Genomic DNA, 22,261 nt, shown 5'->3' with positions numbered 1-22,261 from the left:
CCTTTTTCCTTATGTCTGCTTTTGGAGTATCATATATGTATATGGAATGCTTCATGAATTTGCATGTCATCCTTGCGCAGGGACCATGCTAATCTCTGTATTGTTCCAATTGTAGTATGTGTGCCGCTGAAGCAAGCACATGGATTCTTTTCATCTAACATAATCCATTATTGTCATTAGTTTTAATGCTCAATTGTTTGCAATTTGGCTATTACTTAAAGATTATGAAGTAAGTCAAAAGCATAAGTGAATCTGAGGCAGGATGGTAAAAGCTACAAAACAGCTATTTTTCCAGTATTGTACACATTTTTTTTCTTTTTTTTGGTTAATCAGGCAGCCCCCGAACCAGAATAGGTTCAGACAGACTCTTGTACACATTTATAGAGGGGTGTTATCCAAAACATTGAACAAACAGCACATCACAGGCATTAACCAATCACAGTCTACACTGGCAGTAAAGAACTGGTAAATGGCCGGGTATGGTGGCTCACGCCTGTAATCCCAGCACTTTGGGAGGCCAAGGCAGGCAGATCACGAGGTCAGGAGATTGAGATCATCCTGGCTAACACGGTGAAACCTTGTCTATTCTAAAAATACAAAAAATTAGCCGGGTATGGTGGCAGGTGCCTGTAGTCCCAGCTCTTCGGGGGGTTGAGGCAGGACAATGGTGTGAAACCAGGAAGCGGAGCTTGCAGTGAGCCGAGATCGTGCCACTCCAGCCTGGGTGTCACAGCGAGACTGTGTCTCAAAAAAGAAACACTAAATTGCTGCATTTGATTTCCCAATATTTTGTTAAGAAATTTAGCATCTACGTTCATAGGCATATTGTTTACTTCTGGAGTTATGCTGGTCACTTAAAATAAGTTGGGAATTGTCTACTCCTTTTTGGAATTTTAATAGTAGCTTCTCTTTCATTCTAGATATTAGTAACTTGCTGAAGTGTTACCAGTTTTAGGGCTCATTTAAAAAAAAAAAACCCTTTTGTTTTCATTGTTTCTCTCAATTGCTCTTTAGTTTTCGTGTTCATCAATTTCTTCTGTCACCTATGTTTTTTCTGCCTACTTATTGTCATCTAAATTTGCTCTTTTTGCTTTGCTTAGCTTCCTAAGGTTTAAATGTATCATTGACATAGAGTTTTTGCTTTATTTCCTAACATATACATAAATTGATTCATCTACACTGTTTTCCATACCTCTCAGAAATATTGATACTCTGTGTTTTAATTTTCATCCATTTCAAAATATTTTGTTTTTAGTTGTGATGTGTTACTTGGGCAATCTGCTGTTTCAAAGTGAGTTGTTCAGCTTCCAGATGTTGGGGAATATCTGGATGTTTTACCTCTGTTAATTTCTAAATTAGGATAATTTTGGTGAGAGAACATATTCTGTAAAATTTTAAATTTTAAAGCTTGAGACATGTTTCATGACCCAGTATATGCAAATTCTTGGTAAATATATTGCATTTGGACTTGAAAGGATATTTATTCTCAACTTTTAGGATTTTCATAAATATTACTTTGATTAAAGTAGTTAATGGCACTCATCAGATCATTTATTTTGAAGTGGTTTTTTTGTTTGTTTTTTGTTTTTTTTTTTTTTGTCACCTCTTCTATTAATTGCTGCAAGATTAGTGTAAAAATCTCCAACTATGATTTTGGAGTTTCTTTTCTCCCGTTAGTTGTTGAATATTTTATATCCTACTTCTGTTTTTAGGCACATGTATGGCAATAATTTTTACATATTACTGATATATTGACACTTTTAACATTATTAACTGTCCTTCTTTGTCCCTTTTGTCTTGATGTTCGATATTTACATTGAAGTTTTTGCTTATAATGTGCATGGTATTTTATTTCCCACTTATTCAATTTCATCAATCTGTGTCATCATATCTAAATTTTGTACCTAATAGACAAGAATTCAGTCGTTTCTTGCTTTTATATTCTGTCTGGTCTTCTATGCTTTTTCGTTGGGGTGATATACCTATTTACATTTAATGCACTATTGATACGGTTCTATTGAGGTCTGCATTTCACTCTTGTTTTTCTATTCCCTATCCAATTGCTTCTCCTTTCATCTTTATTATTTTTTTCTTGGGCTTTTTGTTTGTTTTGTATTACTTTATTATTGTATTACTTTTCTGTGTTTTCCATCTGTGAAATTAAATCATATATTGAATTCTTTCATTTCTAATAAATGTGCTTGACATAGTTTGGCTGTGTCCCCACTGAAATCTCAACTTGAATTGTATCTCCCAGAATTCCCACGTGTTGTTGGAGCCGCCTAAGGGGAGGTAATTGAATCATAGGGGCCGATCTTTCCCGTTCTCCTCTTGTGATAGTGAGTAAGTCTCAGGAGATCCGACGGGTTTATCAGGGATTTCCGCTTTTGCTTCCTCCTCATTTCATCTTGCCCTCACCGTGTAAGAAGTGCCTTTCACCCCCCACCATGATTCTGAGGCCCAGCCACATGGAAATATAAATCCAACTAAACCTCTTTTTCTTCCCAGTCTTGGGTGTGTCTTTATCAGCAATGTGAAAGTGGTCCAATAGAGTGCTCAGTGCTAAGAATTTTCCTCTGATTTCTACATTAAATGAGCCCATGGATGCTGATCTGTAATATTTTATCACTGTTTTTAGAATTTTTCCATTTCCCCTTGGACTCCATAGTTAACTTTTACTTTTATTCCATAGTTAACAATTTTTTTTAAATTTCCATGGGAAAGAGTCTTTGTGTTTGTGACTTTGCTAATAATTTCTAGTGTCACTGAATTGTAACTAGAAAGTGTTGTTAATAATATTTGTACTTATGGAACTTGCAGATATGTCTTTATGATCTATTATATGATAATTTCTTGTGACTATTCTATGTGTTCTTGACAAAGTATATTCTTTAGGCGGGGTGTGGTGGCTCACGCCTGTAATTCCAATACTTTGGGAGACCAAGGTGGGATGATTACGAGGTCAGGAATTCGTGACCAGCCTGGCCAACATGGTGAAACCCCCTTCTCTACTAAAAATACAAAAATTAGCTGGGCGCGGTGGCACCCCCCTGTAGTCCCAGCTACTTAGGAGGCTGAGGCAGGAGAATTGCTTGAACCAGGGAGTTGGAGGTTGCGGTGAGCTGAGATTGTTCCTCTGCACTCCAGCCCAGGCAACAGAGTGAGGCTGTGTCTCCAAAAAAAGTATATTCTCTAAGGGTGTAATGTTTATATTTATTCTTACGATTTTCCTTATTGATTTTATGATGTTTAGGTTTTCTATATCCTTGGTTATTTTGTCCACTTGATGTGTGTTTATTGAGATTAGTGTTTTAAAGTTCCCAATGATGAGAGCCTTCTTAACTACTCATTGGTGCCTCTGTGGTTTCTGTTTACGCGGAATGTGATTTGTTTTACGCAGACATTCATAAGTAGTGTATCTTCATCGTGAATTGGGTTTTAGCATTAAAAGCTTGCTTTCGCCGGGCGCGGTGGCTCACGCCTGTAATCCCAGCACTTTGGGAGGCCCAGGCGGGCAGATCACAAGGTCAGGTGATGGAGATCATCCTGGCTAACGCGGTGAAATCCCGTCTCTACTAAAAATACAAAAAAATTAGCCGGCTGTGGTGGCGGGCGACTATAGTCCCAGCTACTCCAGAGGCTGAGACAGAAGAATGGCGTGAACCCAGGAGGCGGAACTTTCAGTGAGAGCCGAGATACCGCCACTGCACTCCAGCCTCGGCGACAGAGCGAGACTCCTCAAAAAAAAAAAAAAGCTAGCTTTCTTTGTCTTGCTTAATGTTTTGTGTACTGAATACTATTTACACAAGGATCGCGATCGCTATACCTTGCTTTTTTTAATGTTTTCATTTGCTTAATATGCTTTGTGCTTTTTTTTGGGGGGGGGACAGAGTCTTGCACTTGTCACCCAGGCTGGAGTGCAATGGCACGATCTCGGGTGACTGAAACCTCCGCCTGCTTCAAGCGATTCTCCTGCCTCAGCCTCCTGACTAACTGGAATTACAAGCACCCGCCACCACGCTTGGCTACTTTCTATATTTTTAAGTGGAAACGGGGTTTCACCACGTTGACTAGGCTGGTCTTGAACTCCTGACTTCAGGTGATTTGCCCACCTCACCCTCCCAAAGTGCTAGGATTACAGGTGTGAGCCACTGCACCAGGCCATGCATAAATTTTTAACCTTTCTTAATCACTTTGTTTTTGGTGTGTCTCTTATATTCTGCAAATATTTGGGCTGTGTTTTGTGATTCAAAGTGGTCTTTTTTTTGGTAGTTAAGCCATTCATATTGATAAATATGACTTTTGATAGATTTGGCCTCAATTGTGTCACAATATTTTATAACTATGTTTATTATAATTGCTGTTTCCTTTTCTACAAGTCCTGTATTAATTGCTTCTATATTTAAAAAAAATTTAACTTATTCTACTTTCTTCTTTCCCTCTCTCTTCTCCTCCCATTTTTAGTTTCATTATTTTTAACTTACACAATATATAAGATTTCCATATCAGTGAGGATTTCCCAGTAATATTTGTTTGGATGAAGCTCATCCTGTAGTTTCTTCAAGAAAAGCTTGTAGGTAAATGATTTTATATGTTCTTATATCTTTAATAGTTTCTTGTGTAGTCCTGGTACTCAGAGGTTAGTTGGCTGGATATAAAATCCTCTGTATATTAGAGTGTAATTTGAATTTTGTTACTCACCTTATGATTGTTTTCCTTTGTATGTTGTTTTTGAAAGGTCTGATAGGCTGGGCATGGTGGCTCACGCCTGTAATTCCATCACTTTGGGAGGCCGAGGAGGGCAGAACACTTGAGGTCAGGAGTAAGTAAAAATTATTTAAATCAGTCTAAGAGTGTTCATAAATTATTTAAATCAGTCTAAGAAATTTTCAAGTTCATGTAACTTAAGTAAATCATTAATAAACAAATAAAACAATCAGATCCAATATACTTTGACTAATTCAAATCTCCCCAAATTAAATAACTATGAATCAGAATAAAATTCTAAGCCAACTCTTCAAATAGAATAAAATTTATTCAAATAAGCATTTGTGGATATGAAAAGCCAATTGAGTCAGGTATCTAAAAAATAAGAACAAAAATGGGCAAAAATATAAGGAAATGAAAATATAGTTAATTGAAGCCGGCAGATAAATGAAAGAAAGACAAAGTTATCTCCTAAAGAAAAAGGGAACCACAAGGACACAAAAGAGAATAGACTCAAATGAAAATATAATGACTAGCATTGAAGAAAGGTAGAAAAACAACCTGGAGAATGAAAATGACATAAGGAAAAAAGAGGTCACAGAAAAGTGGTAGAAATCAAAGTTTAGCAAAGGCACTATTCACAAAGTTGCCAGGAAAAAAGTAGTGAAACAATGGAATAAACTAATAAGAGATAATATTTAAAAGTATGTTGCAAGAAATTTTTGCTGAAATAAACTTGAGGCAACTGAGTATTTGGGAAAATTCTCCTGAAACAGTAAACTTTAAGTCATAAGCTAGTAAAATCATTAGCCTTTATAGATTTTGAAGGAAACAATATTGACAAGAATGCACATTGAAATTTGTTATGGCTAAAAACAAATATATCAATGTAACTATGCATGTATTAGGATAAAAAAGGTGAAGAATAGTTTACAAGTGTGAAGGGCACATGAAGTAAAATGGGACATTTAAAGATAAACTCTTCCTGATCTTCAAGAGAAAAGATCACACAAAACACCTTTTTTTTTTTTTTTTTTTTTTTTTGAGATAGAGTCTTGCTCTCTCGCCCAGGCTGCAGTAGTGCAGTGGCACGATCTCGGCTCACTGAAACCTCCACCTCCTGGATTCAAGTGATTCTCCTGCCTCAGTCTCCCAAGTAGCTGGGACCAAAGGCATGTGTTACCACACTCAAATAATTTTTTTTTTTTTTTTTTTTTTTTTTTTTTTTTTTTTTTTTTTTTGAGACGGAGTCTCACGCTGTTGCCCAGGCTGGAGTGCAGTGGCGCGATCTCGGCTCACTGCAAGCTCCGCCTCCCGGGTTCACGCCATTCTCCTGCCTCAGCCTCCTGAGTAGCTGGGACTACAGGCGCCCGCCACCGCGCCCGGCTAATTTTTTGTATTTTTAGTAGAGACGGGGTTTCACTGTGGTCTCGATCTCCTGACCTTGTGATCCGCCCGCCTCGGCCTCCCAAAGTGCTGGGATTACAGGCTTGAGCCACCGCGCCCGGCTCAAATAATTTTTATATTTTTAGTAGAGACAGCATTTCACCATGTTGCCAGGCTAGTCTCAAACTCCAGAAATCAATAACAACTAGATAACTAGAAAATCATATGTACTTGGAGATTTAAACACATTTTGCATAATCCACTAGTCATAACACTCATATGGGAAATCTGAAAATACTTTGAATTGACCAATAATAAAAAGACATCTCAAAAACATGTGGCACAGATTTCAAAGGAAATTTACAGCTTTATATGCACATATTAGAAAAATAAAGGATGAAAAACAATCATCCAGTTCAAGAAATTAGAAAAAGGACAGCATTTTTTTTTTTTTTTTTTTTTTTTTTGAGATGGAGTGTTGCTCTGTCACCCAGGCTGGAGTGCAGTTGTGTGATCTCAGCTCACTGCGACCTCTGCCTCCTGGGCTTAAGCAATTCTCCTGCCTCAGCCTCCCTAGTAGCTGGGATTACAGGCATGCGCCACCACAGATGGCTATTTTTTGTATTTTTAGTAGAGACAGGGTTTCACCATGTTGGCCAGGCTGGTCTCGAACTCCTGACCTCAGGTGATCCGCCCACCTCGGCCTCCCAAAGTGCTGGGATTACAGGCATGAGCCACTGTGCCCAGCCTAAGAACAGCAATTTTAAACAAAGAAAAATGGAAGGAAATTATAAAAAGCTAAAATTAATGATATACAAAAGAAATATATAAAGAGAATATCAATAAAACCAGAAGTATGTTCTTTGAAAAGACTAATACAATTGACAAAGTTCTAATGAGACTAGGAAATAAAAAAAAGGGAAGGCACAAATAACCAGAATGAGAAATGAAAAAAGATTGTCAGAGAGGTGACTAAAGTAGGAGGAAAAATTTAAAAACAAGAAAAACAAAAAGAAAAAACAAGAACCATGACTAGAGCTCTCACAGATATTTAAAAAGATAGTAAAAGATTTTATGGACAACTTTATATAAACAATTTTTTAATGTTTAAAGGAACACAATACTAGAAAAATATAACTACTTATCACAACTATTGTAAGAGGCGGAAAACTGTAAAAGGAAAACAATTTTGAGCAAAACAGAAATTTGAACACTGGTGATATTTGACTATATTAAAGAACTATCTTTTAAGTGTGATGATGGTGTCGCGGTTGTGTGTGTGTTTTTTAAGTCCTCACTTTTAAGGGATTCAAAGTGAAACGTTTATAGATGAAATGATGAAATGAATTTTGCTTCAAAAATAAAACTTGATGCTGCAGACTCTGCCCTATGCCTGTACATACACAGCATGGTAACTTTGTTAATATTTAGGGTTAACACTCGCCACCTCAAAATTTAAAACAAAGTCAACCAAACAACAAAAAACCCTCACCAACTCGAGTCGCTCTCCTCCTCTTATCAGGGCAAGGCTGAGAGGCCCCTAAGTGATCCGGATAAGCAGTCAGAGACCGTCCCTCACCTGAGGGCCTCAGGCCTTTCCCGGCCGTTTCTCTTGGGAACCAATCATTGAGCTTGGCGTTGGACCTGGAACCAATCAGGGATCTCAGCTCTGGGGCCTCCTCTCTCACGTCCGCGCAGGCTTGGCGACGCCATGTTTCAAGGGCAGCGCGGTTGGTTTTGCCGCAGCGTTAGCCGGGATCTGAGGCAATTCTGGGGTAGGAAGCTGAGTGGAAGCAGCGGGTTAGGTGGTGAGGGGAGCATCCTCCTCTCTCTGATGCTTTGGGTCCAGGGTGCTTGATAGGTTCACCCCGTGCTCTTACCTCCACAGTGGCTGAAGGGGGGACGATCAGTGACCCGCGAGCCGCCGACTTCTTGTTCAGCTGTGATGCCTCGCACCCAGACACGCTGAGGTACTGAGGGCCACCTGGCAGCGCCACTTACGTTAGGATGAGCCGGGAGTTAGGGAAGGAAGTTGCAGTCCACTAATATTGATGAGGCGGGGCGCCGTGGCGGACACCTATAATCCCAGCTGCTCGGGAGACTGAAGCAGGAGAATTACTTGAACTCGGGAGGCAGAGGTTGCAGTGAGCCAAGATCGCACTCCAGCCTGGGTGACAGAGCAAGATTCCATCTCAAAAATTAATAAGATAATAAAATTTAAAAAAAATAAATAATATTGACGATAGGGTGAGGCTGGAAAAGGGCCAGTTTTCAGTCCTAGATTTGAGGGAAAGAAATAGACAACCACCTTTCCTGGCTGCTGCAGTGTCACAGGCTTCTCCCTGGTCCTCAGGCCTCTTCCTGAATTCCAAGTGTGTGTTTCCAGCTGCCGCTTCTACACCTGCGTGTGGCGCCTTGAAGGCCCCTGATATTCAATGTCTAAATCAAATCTTATATCCCTTCATACCTGCGCCAAGGCCTGTATTCTCCAAAATTTTGAATAACAACCTTACGCCATGAAACAGTCAGTGGCCGAATACCATGAATTAGATCCCTGTAATTGTTCTTTATGCTCACTGCCACTAACTTAGTAGCACCTTAATTCCCTTTTGGACGGGACTATCAAAATAACTTCCTAAGCTGTTACTGTGCCTCGAATCTGTTCCCTGAGATCCCCCTTCGCAGGGCTGCAGATTTTGTTTACAAACCAGACATCAGATCAGGGCCCTACCACATCCTCCTTTCCCCACTCCCCCCTCCACCCACCGATTTCCTACAGATTTAGATCGTGTCTGTGCCTACCTTGTTTATTTCCCAGTTTTTCTCACGCCTTCCGTAGCCCAGTCAACCCCAACTGCCATTATTGTGCCTTCACACATGCCTTTTTCTTGTAATGCTCTTCTTATCTCCACCTGTAGAAAAGATGTTGCTTTCTATATGTGAAGGTTTTTTCTGACTGCATGAGCGCTCCTCACCTCAGGATTAATTGATCCCTATTTATAGCAATGACCGTGGATAAGACCCATAGGCTGCTAGCTCAATCCACGGTTGATGCCTAGTAAACACGACTGTTTTAGATCAAGTTTTCTAATTCATCTGGTCATTAACCAACCCTGTAAAGCTGAGATGTGCCAGATATAGGCCCCCAGAAAGTAGTATCTTATGCCATACGTTTTTCCTTCCTTGCCAGAAAAGGACACATAGATGTATGCATCAATGTAGTCGTCTCCCTACTTCCAGTTATTTATTTATTCTTTTGAAAGGTTGAATACATTCTTGTTTGTTTCATAACCTAAAATATTTCCTTTCTTTCTCCTAGAATATATCAGAGCCTTGATTACATAGAAGATAATGCTACAGTTTTTCATGCCTACTATCTCTCTGCAGTAGCTAATGCCGAAATAAAAACCTCGGTGGCTTTGGGTCATTTCATTCTTCCTCCTGCTTGCCTGCATAAAGGTTAGCAAAGATCATTCAGCCAATCCCTGTCAGACAGTCAAATCCGGCTAATCTCTGTGAAACAGCCAAATTCCACTGTACTTATTTTGTTCTCAGTCACACATTTTTTAATTTCGTATCTATTTAACATAAGTGGAAAAAGCATGGACTTTGGATCAGTTTGCCTTGGGTGTATATCCTGACTTTGTTTATGTATTGTTTATTCATATTCATTGAGCTCTTCCTGTGTGCCAGGTTGCAACCTGGGTAGGTGCTGGGGATTCAATGGAGAGACAGACAGAAGCAGATCTTTCCTTCACAGGCTAGGGTCTAATGCTTACTAGTTTTGTGATCTTTTAGCAAGTTACTTTTCTGAAGTTGTTTTGAGGATAAAATGAGATAATAGGCCTGGCGCGGTAGGGCATGCCTGTAATCCCAGCATTTTGGGAAACTGAGGCAAGCAGATCACTTGAACCCAGGAGTTCAAGACTAGCCTGGGCAACAGGGTAACATGGTGAGACCCTGTCTTTATTTATTTTAATAATTTCCAATTATTTTTAAAAATAAGATAATGTTTTAAGGTGTCTGATGTGGTGAGCATTTAATAAATGTGTTCTTTGCTAGTTTTGAATCTCTTCATTATTTTCCTAATTTTTTCTTCTGATATTTAAAGATTGGTTATGATAATAAACCCATGTATTTGTATTTTTTAAAATACACTTGAAAGCACTTTCACATCAATTTTTTCAGCACCCCTTGAAAATACGATGGGAAAGTAAATCAACTGCTTCTGAGATTGGTTCTTTTAGTTTTCTCTGCTTGGAACACCCTTCCTTATCCTACCCAAATCCTGCCTATTTTTTGGGCTAACTTTATTATTATTATTATTATTATTTTGAGATGGAATCTTGCTCTGTCGTCCAAGCTGGAGTGCGGTGGTGTGATCTCAGCTCACTGCAACCTCCACCTCCTGGGTTCAAGTGATTCTCCTGCCTCAGCCTCTTGAGTAGCTGGGACTACAGGCACCCACCACCACACCTGGCTAATTTTTATATTTTTAGTAGAGATGGGGTTTCACCATGTTGGCCGGGCTGGTCTTGAACTCCTTACTTCAAGTGATCTGCCCGCCTCAGCCCCCCAAAGTGGTTGGAATACAGGCGTGAGCCACTGCAGCTGGCCTTGGCTAACTTTACCCCATTGATAGGTTTTGTATTATTACCCAATTCTTGATATGTAGCTTGCCTATCCAATAGATATCTGTTCATCTCCAAAAAGACAGATTGAAGCTGAGTACATATTCCCAGTGAGGAGAGTATTAAAAAGAAAAGAAAACAAATAACTTAAAAATTATTTCTATAAAAGAGCCATTAGAAACCCCAGAGATTTGGTTCCTTCCATAGTCGATGTCCTGGTGAAACCTACTTATAACACTAAATTGTTCTAAGTGGTTACACAAATCGATTAATGACTGGATAGGGGAACTGATTTTAAAAACTACTTGTGCCAATCAGTGAATACCCACCTTCAAGGAGCTTATATTGTAGAATGGCTGTGATTTAATTTATCACTCCTATTTACTTACATGATTTTAAATGATCACTCCTATTCTGCCTTTGAGTTTAGCATCTTATATTAACATGTATTTAAATTTTCAAAAATCTGTTTTAAATGAAAACGTGCTTCTTTTTAAAAATTAAAAGCATACCTTTTTAAATCTGCCTATTGTCTAGTAGAAGCGTGAGATGCAAATGTGAGCCACATATGAATTTTACATTTTCTAGTAGCCACATTAATAAGAATAAAAAATAGCTCAGTAAGGTGGCATGCACCTATAATCCCAGTTACTCTAGAGGCTGAGGTGGGAGGATCCCTTGAGCCCCCGAATTTGAGGCTGCAGTGCACCAGTATCACCCCTGTGAATAGCCACTGCATTCCAGCCTAGGCAACATAGTGAGACCCCCTTCTCTAAAAAACTTAATTACATAATTAACTGAGTATAATTAATTTTAGGAATGTATTTTATTTAACCTAATACATCTAAAATATTATCATTTCAATATATAATCTATAAAAACTTAGATACCCTACATTCTTTTTTTGATACTAAGTCTTCAAAATCATGTATTTATTTTATACTCACAGCACCTCTCATTTTGGATTAACCACACATTTCCAGTGCTCAGTACCTACATGTAGCTAGTGGCTGCCATACTGGACAGCAAAAGTCTAGAGTAATACCACCTTTTTTGTCCTTTTGGCTACTGCGAAAACTTTTGAGATCATTGAGTTTGGATGATGACATTGTCCTTTGACATGTGGACCATTGTAGAATTCCTGTACTACCATGTTAACTAGACATATTGTTCATCCACCCTTCTTTTATATCTATATAGGTATCAATATCCATAGTTATATAGACATTAGATATACATCTAATATATCTAATGCATTATATAGATACATATGCATTATTATATATAGATATATCTATATATGCAGATCTATATCTATATATGTATACTAAATACATCTAATGTATAGCTAATGATACAGATATAGATACTGATATATATCTAATGTATATGTAGATACAAATATAGATATAAGAGTGGATGAACATACCTCAATGATATATATATACACACACACACATACACACATCTAATGTATATAGAGATACAAATATAGATGTAGATATATTCTAGCAGGAAGAGTCTACAACAATGATTAGCAAAGTGTATTAGAATCATCTGGAGAGTTTCTTAGAAAAGCAAATTCCAGAGCTCCTCCTCAAAGATCTGATTCAATAGGAATCTGCATTTTAACAAGCGTGTTATGTGATTTTGTTGAAAATAGAATAACACTGGCCTAGAAATTTCAGACTTTAAGCAAAATTCGGAAGGTTTAAAAAAAAACAGTATTGAATTTGTTTTTCTCATCACAGAAATAAGAAGAAAAATTGGTAGTTTTATTTGGGAACAAGACCAACATTTTCTGATAAAAAAGGTAAGAGTAAATTAAGGTACTTGTTTAGAATCGACAGTTTCACATTTTCTGAAAGCGAAGTTATCTTAAAACGTTTACTTGTGACATGTTAGCACCAGTGAGTCAGATTAAGAGATTTATTTATTTATTTATTTATTTATTTATTTATTTCGAGACGGAGTCTCACTCTATCTCCCAGGCTGGAGTGTAGCAACGCGATCTCGGCTCACTGCAACCTTTGCCTTCCAGGTTCAAGCGATTCTCCTGCCTCAGCCTCCCAAGTAGCTGGTATTACAGGCATGTGCCACCGTGCCCGGCTAATTTTTGTATTTTTAGTAGAGACAGGGTTTCACCATGTTGGCCAGGCTGATCTCGAACTCCAGGCCTCAAGTGATCCTCTCACCTTGGCCTCCCAAAGTGCTGGGATTACAGGCGTGAGCCACTGTGTCTGGCCCAGATTAAGAAATTTAAACGGCATGCTGTTATTGAATATTATTTGATTCAACTTTGTTTTATAGTAGTACATTAGTAAAGTTGAGGTTATTTTGTATAAATAAAATTATTCCCATAAGAAACTTGAAAATTTGCTTCTGTTAGTAATAAGAAGAGAATAATCGGTGCATAGTATTTACCAGTTCTTTACTGCCAGTGTAGATTCTGATTGGTTAATTTCTGTGATGTGCTGCTGTTTGTTCAATGTTTTGGATAACACCCCTCAATAAATGTGTACAAGAGTCTGTCTGAACCTATTCTGGTTTGGGGGCTGCCTGATTAACCAAAAAAAGAAAAAAAATGTGTACAATACTGGAAAAATAGCTGTTTTGTAGCTTTTGCCATCCTGCCTCAGATTCACTTATGCTTTTGACTTACTTCAAAATCTTTCAGTAATAGCCAAATTTGGGAACAATTGAGCTTTAAAACGAATAATGACAATAATGGATTATAATATGTTAGGTAAAAAGAATCCATGTGCTTGCTTCAGCGGCACACATACTACAGTTGGAACAATATAGAGATTAGCATGGCCCCTGCGCAAGGATAACACGCAAATTCGTGAAGCATTCCATATATATATGAGATACTCCAAAAGCAGACATAAGGAAAAAAGGAAGGACAGAAGGAAGAAATGAAAGAAGGAAGAAAATAAGGAAGAAAAGGGTGGGATAAGGAAAATTTTCCTTTATAAAATAGCAGCTAGTAAATATAGAAAGAAAGATAAAATTGAAAATCACCATTTTTAAAACCCTCAATATAATAATTGATTTAGATAAGGTCATTAATGGATTCTAAACCCATGATCTCAAATTATCACCCACAGATTGGTTATTAGTTCCAAAGTTAAACAGTGTACCTTTACAATGGAGAGATCTGGCCGGCACCACTTTAACTTAGCAAACTTAGCATCACCAATATTGGAGAAACCTTTCAGTATGTTCAGTCTAATATGATATAATAAATACACAGTATTATCTGTGTAGTATTCTTGTTCAAAACACTTCACCCGAATTTAATTATGAGTTAACATTCAGACAAATCCAGAGTATGGACCATACCACAAGACAATTAAGTGACCTGGACTCTAACATCAGTTAATGTCATCAAATACAAAAAAAGCAATAGGACCATAGTAGATTAAGAGATATAAAAAGGAGGAATAAAAGACATTTGGAGAGCAATTGGGAAAATGTAACAATGAACTGTATAATAGGTGATACTGTGTTACATTTTATTTTCTTAAGTGTGATAGTGGCGTTGTAAAGATAAAACAATGTATATTTTTAGAAAACACATGCCAGGTATTAGAGAGTGGAAATGTCTTATCTGCAAATGTTTTCAAGTGGTTCCACAAAAATAAAAAGAGAGAAGAGGCACTCAAGGTGTCGGAAATGTTAACACTTTGTGAATTGAGGTGAAAGATATATGGTATTTATTGTACTATTCTTTTTTGTTTTGTTTTGTTTTGTTTTGTTTTTGAGATGGAGTCTCCTTCTGCCGCCAGGCTGGAGTGCAGTGGTGGGATCTCAGCTCACTGCAACCTCCACCTCCTGGGTTCAAGCAATTATCGTGCCGCAGCCTCCCGAGAAGCTGGGATTACAGGAACCCGCCACCACACCCAGCTGATTTTTGTATTTTTAGGAGAGACAGGGTTTAACCATGTTGGCCAGGATGGTCTCAATCTCCTGGCCTCGTGATCCTCCCGCCTTGGCCTCCCAAAGTGCTGAGATTACAGGCATGAGCCACTGCGCCTGGCCTATTGTACTATTATTTAACCTTTTGGTAAGTTTGAAATTTTTCACAATAAAGAGTTAGAGAGAAAATCTTTCACTTTTATTTTTTGTTTTGTTTAAACTTTAAACCCACAGCCACATCATATAGAAAAACTTTACAGTATGTCCAAAATCAGGCTATCAACATATATTTTATATTTCTGTCATTAATTTGCTTTTTCTTCCCAGGGTATCATCATCTGAAAATAATAGTTCTTTCAGCTCTTTTCTCTAGGAGGTAACAGTATGTTGTACTAAGGACTGAAATATCTAATCCTTGACTTTTCACAGTGTTTCCAGGAACGTGAGCGGTAATGCAATGGTTATTATTTGATGGTAATTATTGACTCTACCAGAACTTTAGAGTTTACAGATCACTAATTTCATCATTTAGCTTTACACATGAGAAAACTAAGGGAAAGAAAATATAATGACCTGTTTTAGTACACGTTGGCAGATATTAGCAAAGTGGAGCTAAATTTTCTCAGCTCTAACCCAATCCAATGTTTTTTCTACTAAAAAATTACTAGAACATACTTGTATGGATGTTGACTCTAGAAGTTATATTACTACATGATAAAAAAGTTTGTCAATTCTTTCACAATATTGGTTGGTATGAGTATTAGCCAATTATAATCATGTAACCATAGTATATATAAGTGGAAGGTATTCATCGAATGGCAATAACAAGGGTAAATCTCGGGAGCATTATCATTATTATTGTTTGGAGTGGATTTAAGTTTTTATATAAATATAGAAACTTCTTAATAGTGTCTGGACGTGGTGGCTCACACCTGTAATCCCAGCACTTTGGGAGGATGAGGCAGGCTAATTGCCTGAGCTTGGTAATTCGAAACCAGCCTGGGCAACATGGCAAAACCCCGTCTTTACTAAAAAATACAAAAAATTAGCCAGATGTGGTGGCTGGTGCCTGTAATCCCAACTACTTGGGAGGCCGAGGCAGGAGAATTGCTTGAACACGGGAAGTGGAGGTTGCAGTGAGCAGAGATCATGCCACTGCACTCCAGCCTGGGCGACAGAGCAAGACTTTGTCTCAAAAAAAAAAAAAAGAAAAAAGAAAAAAAAGAAAGAAAAAGAAAAGAAAAGAAACTTCATAATGGTATATAAAATAGATTATATGATAGACACCAGTATCTAAGTTGCTTTCACAAAATATTTAGGAAAAGCTTAACATACATTGAGTTATTTTATATCTTTACAGCTAAATACTTCACTGTCCTTTTGAAGGAGAAATATAATTTGTTCAGCTTATTTTACAGTTTTGATTTGTAGCTCACAGGAAGCCCAGGAATCCTTAAGTCAAGGATTTTAAGAAAGTTTAAATTAGTAGCAAGTTTTTTTGTTTCCTTATTTTTGTGACTAAAAAGTAATATAACCACATTAGAGGAAATTTCAATAATTGAAAGGAGAATAAAATCAGTCAAAGTTTTGCTTATCTGACATAATCACAGCTGGTATATTTAAAATGCTCATCTTCTTTATGGGTCTCTAAAAATATATAGTATAATTATATGTGTGTGTGGACGAAATGTTGTAAATTTTCTCCACCAAGCTAGATTGAGTGGACTTAAATGTGTAAATATTTTATGGCTTTTGATATATATATTGCCAGTTTATTTTTCCTTTTTAGAACCATTACTGATTGGATCATTGGTATGATGATTTTTTTAAATGTGATTTATTTTTCTATCCACAGCATGATGAAGTAACACCAAATGAAATAAAGACCCTTGGGGAAAACAGCGAACTTGCAACAGAGCACATAAAAGAATTATCCGAAAGGTACTGAATTCATAAACTTCACTGATACTCAATTCAGTGTAGACATCTGTGAGCACTGATTGTGTGCTTATCTCATTTAATTTTCAGTTTTCCTATGATATTGATAGCATTATAATCATTTCCATTACACAAAAAAAGAGATCTATGATTAGAAAGATAAGCAATCTCCCCAAAGTCATACAAACTTTTATTAAGTAGGGGAGAAGCAGGATTTGAAGTGAGTCAGAGCCCATTCATTTAAATGTCAGTCATTAAATACTATACTACGTATTTACTATGTAGCATACTATACTATCTCATAGTATAGCACACTATATTGTCTCTTCAGAAAGGAAACAAGGACTTTATGTATGTTATGATAACAGTTAATAAATTATTTAAAAATTATATGCTTCTCTGTGTGAAAACCCAATCATCATGCTTATGAACTACAAAAGAATCTTAAAATATATTTTTTACTTGGAAGGAAATACACTACATATTAGCAGTAATTTTATTAGGATGAAAAGTGGCGAGTGATTTCCCCTCTTCTTTCCAAATTGCTTGTAATATATTACTTTGGTTTAAGAAATTAAATTTAGACTGGGTATTATGGCGCATGCTTGTAATGTCAGCACTTAAGGAGGCTGAAGCCGGATGACCGCTTGAGCCCAGGAATTTGAGACCAGTATGGGCAGCATGGGGATACCCCATCTCTATAAAAAATTTAAAATACTAGCTGGGCATAGTGGCACATACCTGTAGTCCCAGATATTTGGAGGCTGAGGTGGGAGGATTGCTTGAGCCCAGGAGTAAGCCGTGATCACGCTACTGCACTCTAGCCTGGGTGACAGAACAATACTCTGTCTCAAAGAAAAACAAGAAATTAATTTAAAAAGACAAACAAACATGGCCTTGCCATTATATTAGGACCAATTTATGAGAGACCTTCTCATTGCAGGCTTATACATGATCTACTTCTCGTTCCATGGTTTCCAATTCAGTTGTTTTTCAAATATTCATAGGGAACATTGATTCTTCAGAAGTGTATGTTTTATCCTCCAAACCTGTGGCCAGAGTCAACCTAAAAGTGGAGGCAGGGGAGTCCCTACAAGGGGGTGCCCCAGACTGTCCCAAGTTGTGGTCAGTTGGGATTCTAAAGAAAAAACCACTAAGTAGAGTAATCAGTCTAAAGCATTTATTGAGGGAACTTGCAGATTACTGCACCAATCCTTACAATGGACAAGATAAAAGGGGTGTTCTACCTAGGTATATCCACAGTGAGGGGTTCTGGGTATGGAGTTTGTATGAGGGTTTAAGGAATCTGGCTCAGGGCTGAGGCCAGTTTCTTTCAGTGTTTTGAGCAGCAACCTAGATACTTTTATCAGTGCCTAGAAATGTTTAAGGTCCTGGTTTGAGTTGAAGCCCGCTGGGAAAACCCTGCACTGGGCTGTCTCACAGAGCAGTCAAAGCACTCTATGATTTTTGGTCAGGACACAGAAAGAAAGCCAGGAGTAGAATCGGAGGAGGGGAGGATGGGACTGGGGTACCCTGCAGTCTGGTATTTAGCTACTGTAATAAAAATGATCAAACAGTAGTTATCATTCTTCAAAATAAAGAGTAGTGATGTAATTTATATAATTTTTCAAGTTTTTCTCCCATAAAGGCTAATTTCCTTAGTATACAAAGAGGTATTACAAATCTGGGAAAAATACGTCCAATCCAAAAACAACAAAAATGGACAAAGTATATGAATAAACCCTGGGTAGGTGTCTACTTTGAGCCTTTTCTTTGTGGAAACAGCAGAGGGTGCAGTGTGAACATAGATAAAATATACCCTCAATTTACCTGCTGGAGCATTTGTTAGCATACTACTAGGGACATTGATTTTTTTTTTACGTCATACAAACTTGATGTACAAAAAATCAGGCAGTACAGAATTAGTATAAAATCCTAATTTCTCCCAAAGCCTCTCCCAGTAATAACCTTCATTTTTTGTTTTTAATTGAGACAGAATCTTCCTCTGGAGTCTAGAGTGCAGGCTGGAGTGCAGTGGTGTGATCTCGCTCACTGCAACCTCTGCCTCCTGGGTTCAAGCAATTCTTGTGCCTCGGCCTCCCGAGCAGCTGGGACTACAGGCACATGCCACCCCGCCACACCAGCTAATTGTTTGTGTTTTTAGTAGAGATGAGGTTTCGGCATGTTGCCCAGGCTGGTCTCAAATTCAAGTGATCCACCTGCTTCAGCCTCCCAAAGTGCTGGGATTACAGGCATAAACCAGGCCTAGTCGAAAAATCTTATTTGATACTATGATGTGAAATGGCAGCATATGGCATTTCATTTTGTTTGTTTAACACGTTTATTTATTTATTTACTTATTTTTGAGACAAAAGCTTTTTCTGACCCCAGGCTGGAATGCAGTGGTGTCATCTCAATTCACTGCAACCTCAACCTCCCCGGTGAGAGATCCTCCTTCCTCAGCCTCCCAAAATGCTACTAGGATTACAGGCATGAGCCACCACACCTGGCCTACAATTTGTTACTTTTATGACACCTCCATGAACATCTTTTTAAAAATAAATCTTACTCTACTTTTTTGATAGTTTTCTTCATGTAAATTCTCAGATGTGGAAATTATGGTATAAAGAGGAGTTTTTTTTTTCTTTTTAAACAACTTATATTTATGTATTTATTTACTTAATTGTGTGTGTGTGTGTGCATGTGAGTCAAGATCTTGCTGTGTCACCCAAGCTGCAGTGAGATGGCATGATCATAGCTCACTGCAATCTGGAACTCCCGGGCTCAAGCCATCCTCCCACCTCAGCCTCCTGAGTAGCTAGGACCGCAGATGTGTGCCACCACACCTGGCTAATTAAAAAAAAAAAAAAATTTGTTTTGAGACAGGGTCTCATTCTGTCACCCAGGCTGGAGTACAGTGGCATAATCTTGGCTCACTGTAACCTCTCAACCTCCACCTTCTGGGTTCAAGCAATTTTCATGCCTCAGTCTCCTGAGTAGCTGGGACTACAGGTGTGTACCACCATGCATGGCCAGTTGTTTTTGGTATTTTTAATAGAAATGTGTTTCTGCCATGTTGGCCAGGCTGGTCTCAAACACCTGGCATCAAGCAATCCACCCTCCTAGGCCTCCCAAAGTGCTAGGATTACATGTGTGCCAACTTGCCCAGCCTAATTAATTTTTTTTTTGTCAAGATGGCATCTCACTATGTTGCTGAGGCTGGTCTTGAACTTCTGGGCCCAAGATATTTATTAATTAGTATAGTAGCAGGTCAGGCATGGTGGCTCACACCTGTAATCCCAGCACTTTAGAAGGCTGAGGCATGAGGATAGCTTGAGGCCAGGAGTTCAAGACCAGTCTGAGCAACAGAGAGAGACCCAGTCTCTACAAAAGATAAAAAAAAAAAATTAACTGGGTGTAGTGGTGTACTCCTGTAGTCCTAGCTACTTGGGAGGCTGGGGCAGGAGGATTGCTTAAGCCTAGGAGTTGAGGTTTGCAGTGAGCAATCTGTGGTCATTCCACTGTGCTTCAACCAAAGTGAAACAGTGAAGCCATGTACCAAAAAAAAAAAAAAACAAAAATAGTAGCATATAACTGTTTCTTAGAATATGGAGCTGGAGGGTATTCTTTCATACTAGAAATAAACTACATAATATTATACAGTATGTTCAAATGCATGTACTAAGGGCTCTCCAAAACTTTAATCAATATCTACGTTTAGTTTGTTAAGTAATTTCTTGAGAGAACCACTGAGAGATAGTGTCCTTGTGATGAAATGATAAATCTCTTCAGAGTTAAGTCTTATAAAGGAAATTTTGATTATGTTGATCCAAGTAATGCAGTGGTGGCACATTGGTTAAAAGGCAAAGTTTTACTTTTTTTTTTTTTTGAGACGGAGTCTCGTCCTGTTGCCCAGGCTGGAGTGCAGTGGCGCGGTCTGGGCTCACTGCAAGCTCTGCCTCCTGGGTTCACACCATTCTCCTGACACAGCCTCCCGAGTAGCTGGGACTACAGGCGCCCACCACCACGCGTGGCTGATTTTTTGGGTATATTTACTAGAGACAGGGTTTCACCGTGTTAGCCAGGATGGTCCAACTTCCTGACCTTGTGATCCGCCCGCCTTGTCCTCCCAAAGTGCTGGGATTACAGGCATGAGCCACCACACCTGGCCAAAATTTTACTTTTAATTTCCCTAAATGCTGTCTCACTAGTGTCAGGAGGGATTGGGAATACTCAAAATGATCTTCCAGAGAATTTCTGCCATAAGAGTGTGTGCCCTCATTAGGAATGGCTCTCTCATTATCTGTCCGTGGTTGGAGGACTGCTTTCTCTGATAAAACCTTTATATCTCCTGGTAAAGGGGAAGATGTAGTATAACAAAGAGCTTTGCCATTTGGTGAGAGAAGGGGATGTCTTGTACATGTTGCAGTAAAGTTAATCATGTGCAGTTTTGTGCCATCTTTGCAAGGGTCTTCAATGCATCCTACTGAGGTGCAGGCTGTCTTGATTGAAGTTGGGGTTTTCAGTTTTCTTAATAGTTCAGCTAGCACTTGAGTCACCAGATATAAATTAGACATTTATCTCCTCAGTTGCCAGTTATGCATTCTGCGTATTATCACTTCAAGTTCTTACTCTTCAGAGATCTCTGCTCTTCAGATTGTCTTCCTGATACAGAGATTTGTTTGGTTTTTGAGTGGTTCTATTTTGAGATCATTACATTCTTTCCTCATCAACTCTTGTTCCAAACCATGGATCTTCAGGTCACTGCTTAACTTTTCCACCTCCCAGTTTGATGAAGGTAGATGGAAATTCCTCATCACCAGCTGAGTTTCCACCTCTGTCCTTAGCTAGAGTTCTACTTCTTTAGATTGCATCTGTTCATTCAGTACTTTTAAAGATTCAGACTTGTGTTTACTCATTTTATCTGATTGGCTTTCTAAATTATCTCTATCAATGCAAATGTTTCAATATACATAATAGGCCTTATTTACTTGTTGCTATTCCACAAAACTTGTTTCTTCATCTAATTGAGCTCCTGTAAGCTTTTCTTCCAAAAATCTAATTCTTTTTTTAACATAAGACTTCTCTTGAATCCTTAAGTCCTTTTTTGATGTCTTCATATGGGCAAAATGGGAAGCAACAGAAGCATCTCCTCAATATGTTGAAACTGGAGTTGCTGGGGTTTTTTCACAAGGTAGCATACAGGTATCACCTTCTATGAGTGCATCCATGAGAGCCTGAAACCAGGCTACTTAGGGCCGCCACCAAGTTTCCATTCCCTAATGTTTAGAAACAGCCCCAAACAGATCGAGTTGCCAGGGATCACCACGGGTTCTGATTTCCTTGAAGATACCTCCACTTTACCAGCGAAAGCAGCCACTCTGAGTTATTGAATTGAGGGTATTGGTCTTATATCTACCCATTTGGAATTCCTTAAGATTCTAAGGATATTTTAATCGATTCTCTTGGCTCTTCAGGGTGCATAGTCATATCATTTGTTAATAACGAAAGTATTCTGGCCGGGCACAGTGGTCACGCCTGTAATCCCAGCACTGTGGGAGGCTGAGGCAGGCGGATCACAAGGTCAGGATATCAAAACCATCCTGGCTAACACAATGAAACCCCGTCTCTACTAGAAATACAAAAAATTAGCCAAGCGTGGTGGCAGGTGCCTGTAG

General features: G+C 38.5%; 1 protein-coding gene, 1 long non-coding RNA gene, 2 other non-coding genes and 1 pseudogene across 12 annotated transcripts in view; 2 read left to right on the top strand and 3 right to left on the bottom strand.

Moving 5' to 3' along the window:
- The window catches only part of LOC139355447 (uncharacterized), a 64,354-nt gene extending 54,966 nt beyond the window's left edge, over positions 1–9,388 (bottom strand). For 2 of the 5 annotated variants that reach the window (XR_011606100.1, XR_011606099.1), the window contains exons 1-3: positions 8,896–9,387; positions 7,586–8,260; positions 4,702–4,809 (exon numbers count right to left, since the gene is read on the bottom strand). This is a non-coding gene — a long non-coding RNA (uncharacterized lncRNA). Of the gene's footprint in view, positions 1–4,701; positions 4,810–7,585; positions 8,261–8,895 lie in introns of all 5 variants that reach the window. The other 3 variants (XR_011606101.1, XR_011606098.1, XR_011606097.1) reach the window with 3 other exon arrangements.
- LOC112428743 (U6 spliceosomal RNA) lies at positions 36–139 on the bottom strand. Its single transcript, XR_003020797.1, has one exon. It is a non-coding gene; the product is annotated as a U6 spliceosomal RNA (small nuclear RNA).
- Positions 7,791–22,261, top strand: part of LOC105493119 (telomere repeat binding bouquet formation protein 2) — a 43,064-nt gene continuing 28,593 nt past the window's right edge. For all 5 annotated transcript variants that reach the window (XR_011606095.1, XR_011606094.1, XR_011606096.1 and 2 more), the window contains exons 1-5: positions 7,791–7,868; positions 7,982–8,063; positions 9,413–9,552; positions 12,476–12,537; positions 16,501–16,586. Coding sequence is in view for 2 of the 5 variants with exons in the window: in XM_071066927.1 (XP_070923028.1) it covers positions 7,805–7,868; positions 7,982–8,063; positions 9,413–9,552; positions 12,476–12,537; positions 16,501–16,586 (434 nt within the window). In the remaining 3 variants the exon portion in view is untranslated. The remainder of the gene's footprint in view (positions 7,869–7,981; positions 8,064–9,412; positions 9,553–12,475; positions 12,538–16,500; positions 16,587–22,261) is intronic.
- On the top strand, positions 13,486–13,589 carry LOC112428744 (U6 spliceosomal RNA). Its single transcript, XR_003020799.1, has one exon. It is a non-coding gene; the product is annotated as a U6 spliceosomal RNA (small nuclear RNA).
- LOC139355446 (5-azacytidine-induced protein 2-like) lies at positions 20,278–21,732 on the bottom strand (annotated as a pseudogene).

This window comes from Macaca nemestrina, chromosome 7 (genome assembly GCF_043159975.1).
Source record: "Macaca nemestrina isolate mMacNem1 chromosome 7, mMacNem.hap1, whole genome shotgun sequence".
Taxonomy (NCBI): Eukaryota; Metazoa; Chordata; class Mammalia; order Primates; family Cercopithecidae; genus Macaca; species Macaca nemestrina.
The sequence above is the reverse complement of the archived record's forward strand: the minus strand, read 5'-3'. Positions and strand labels throughout refer to the sequence as shown.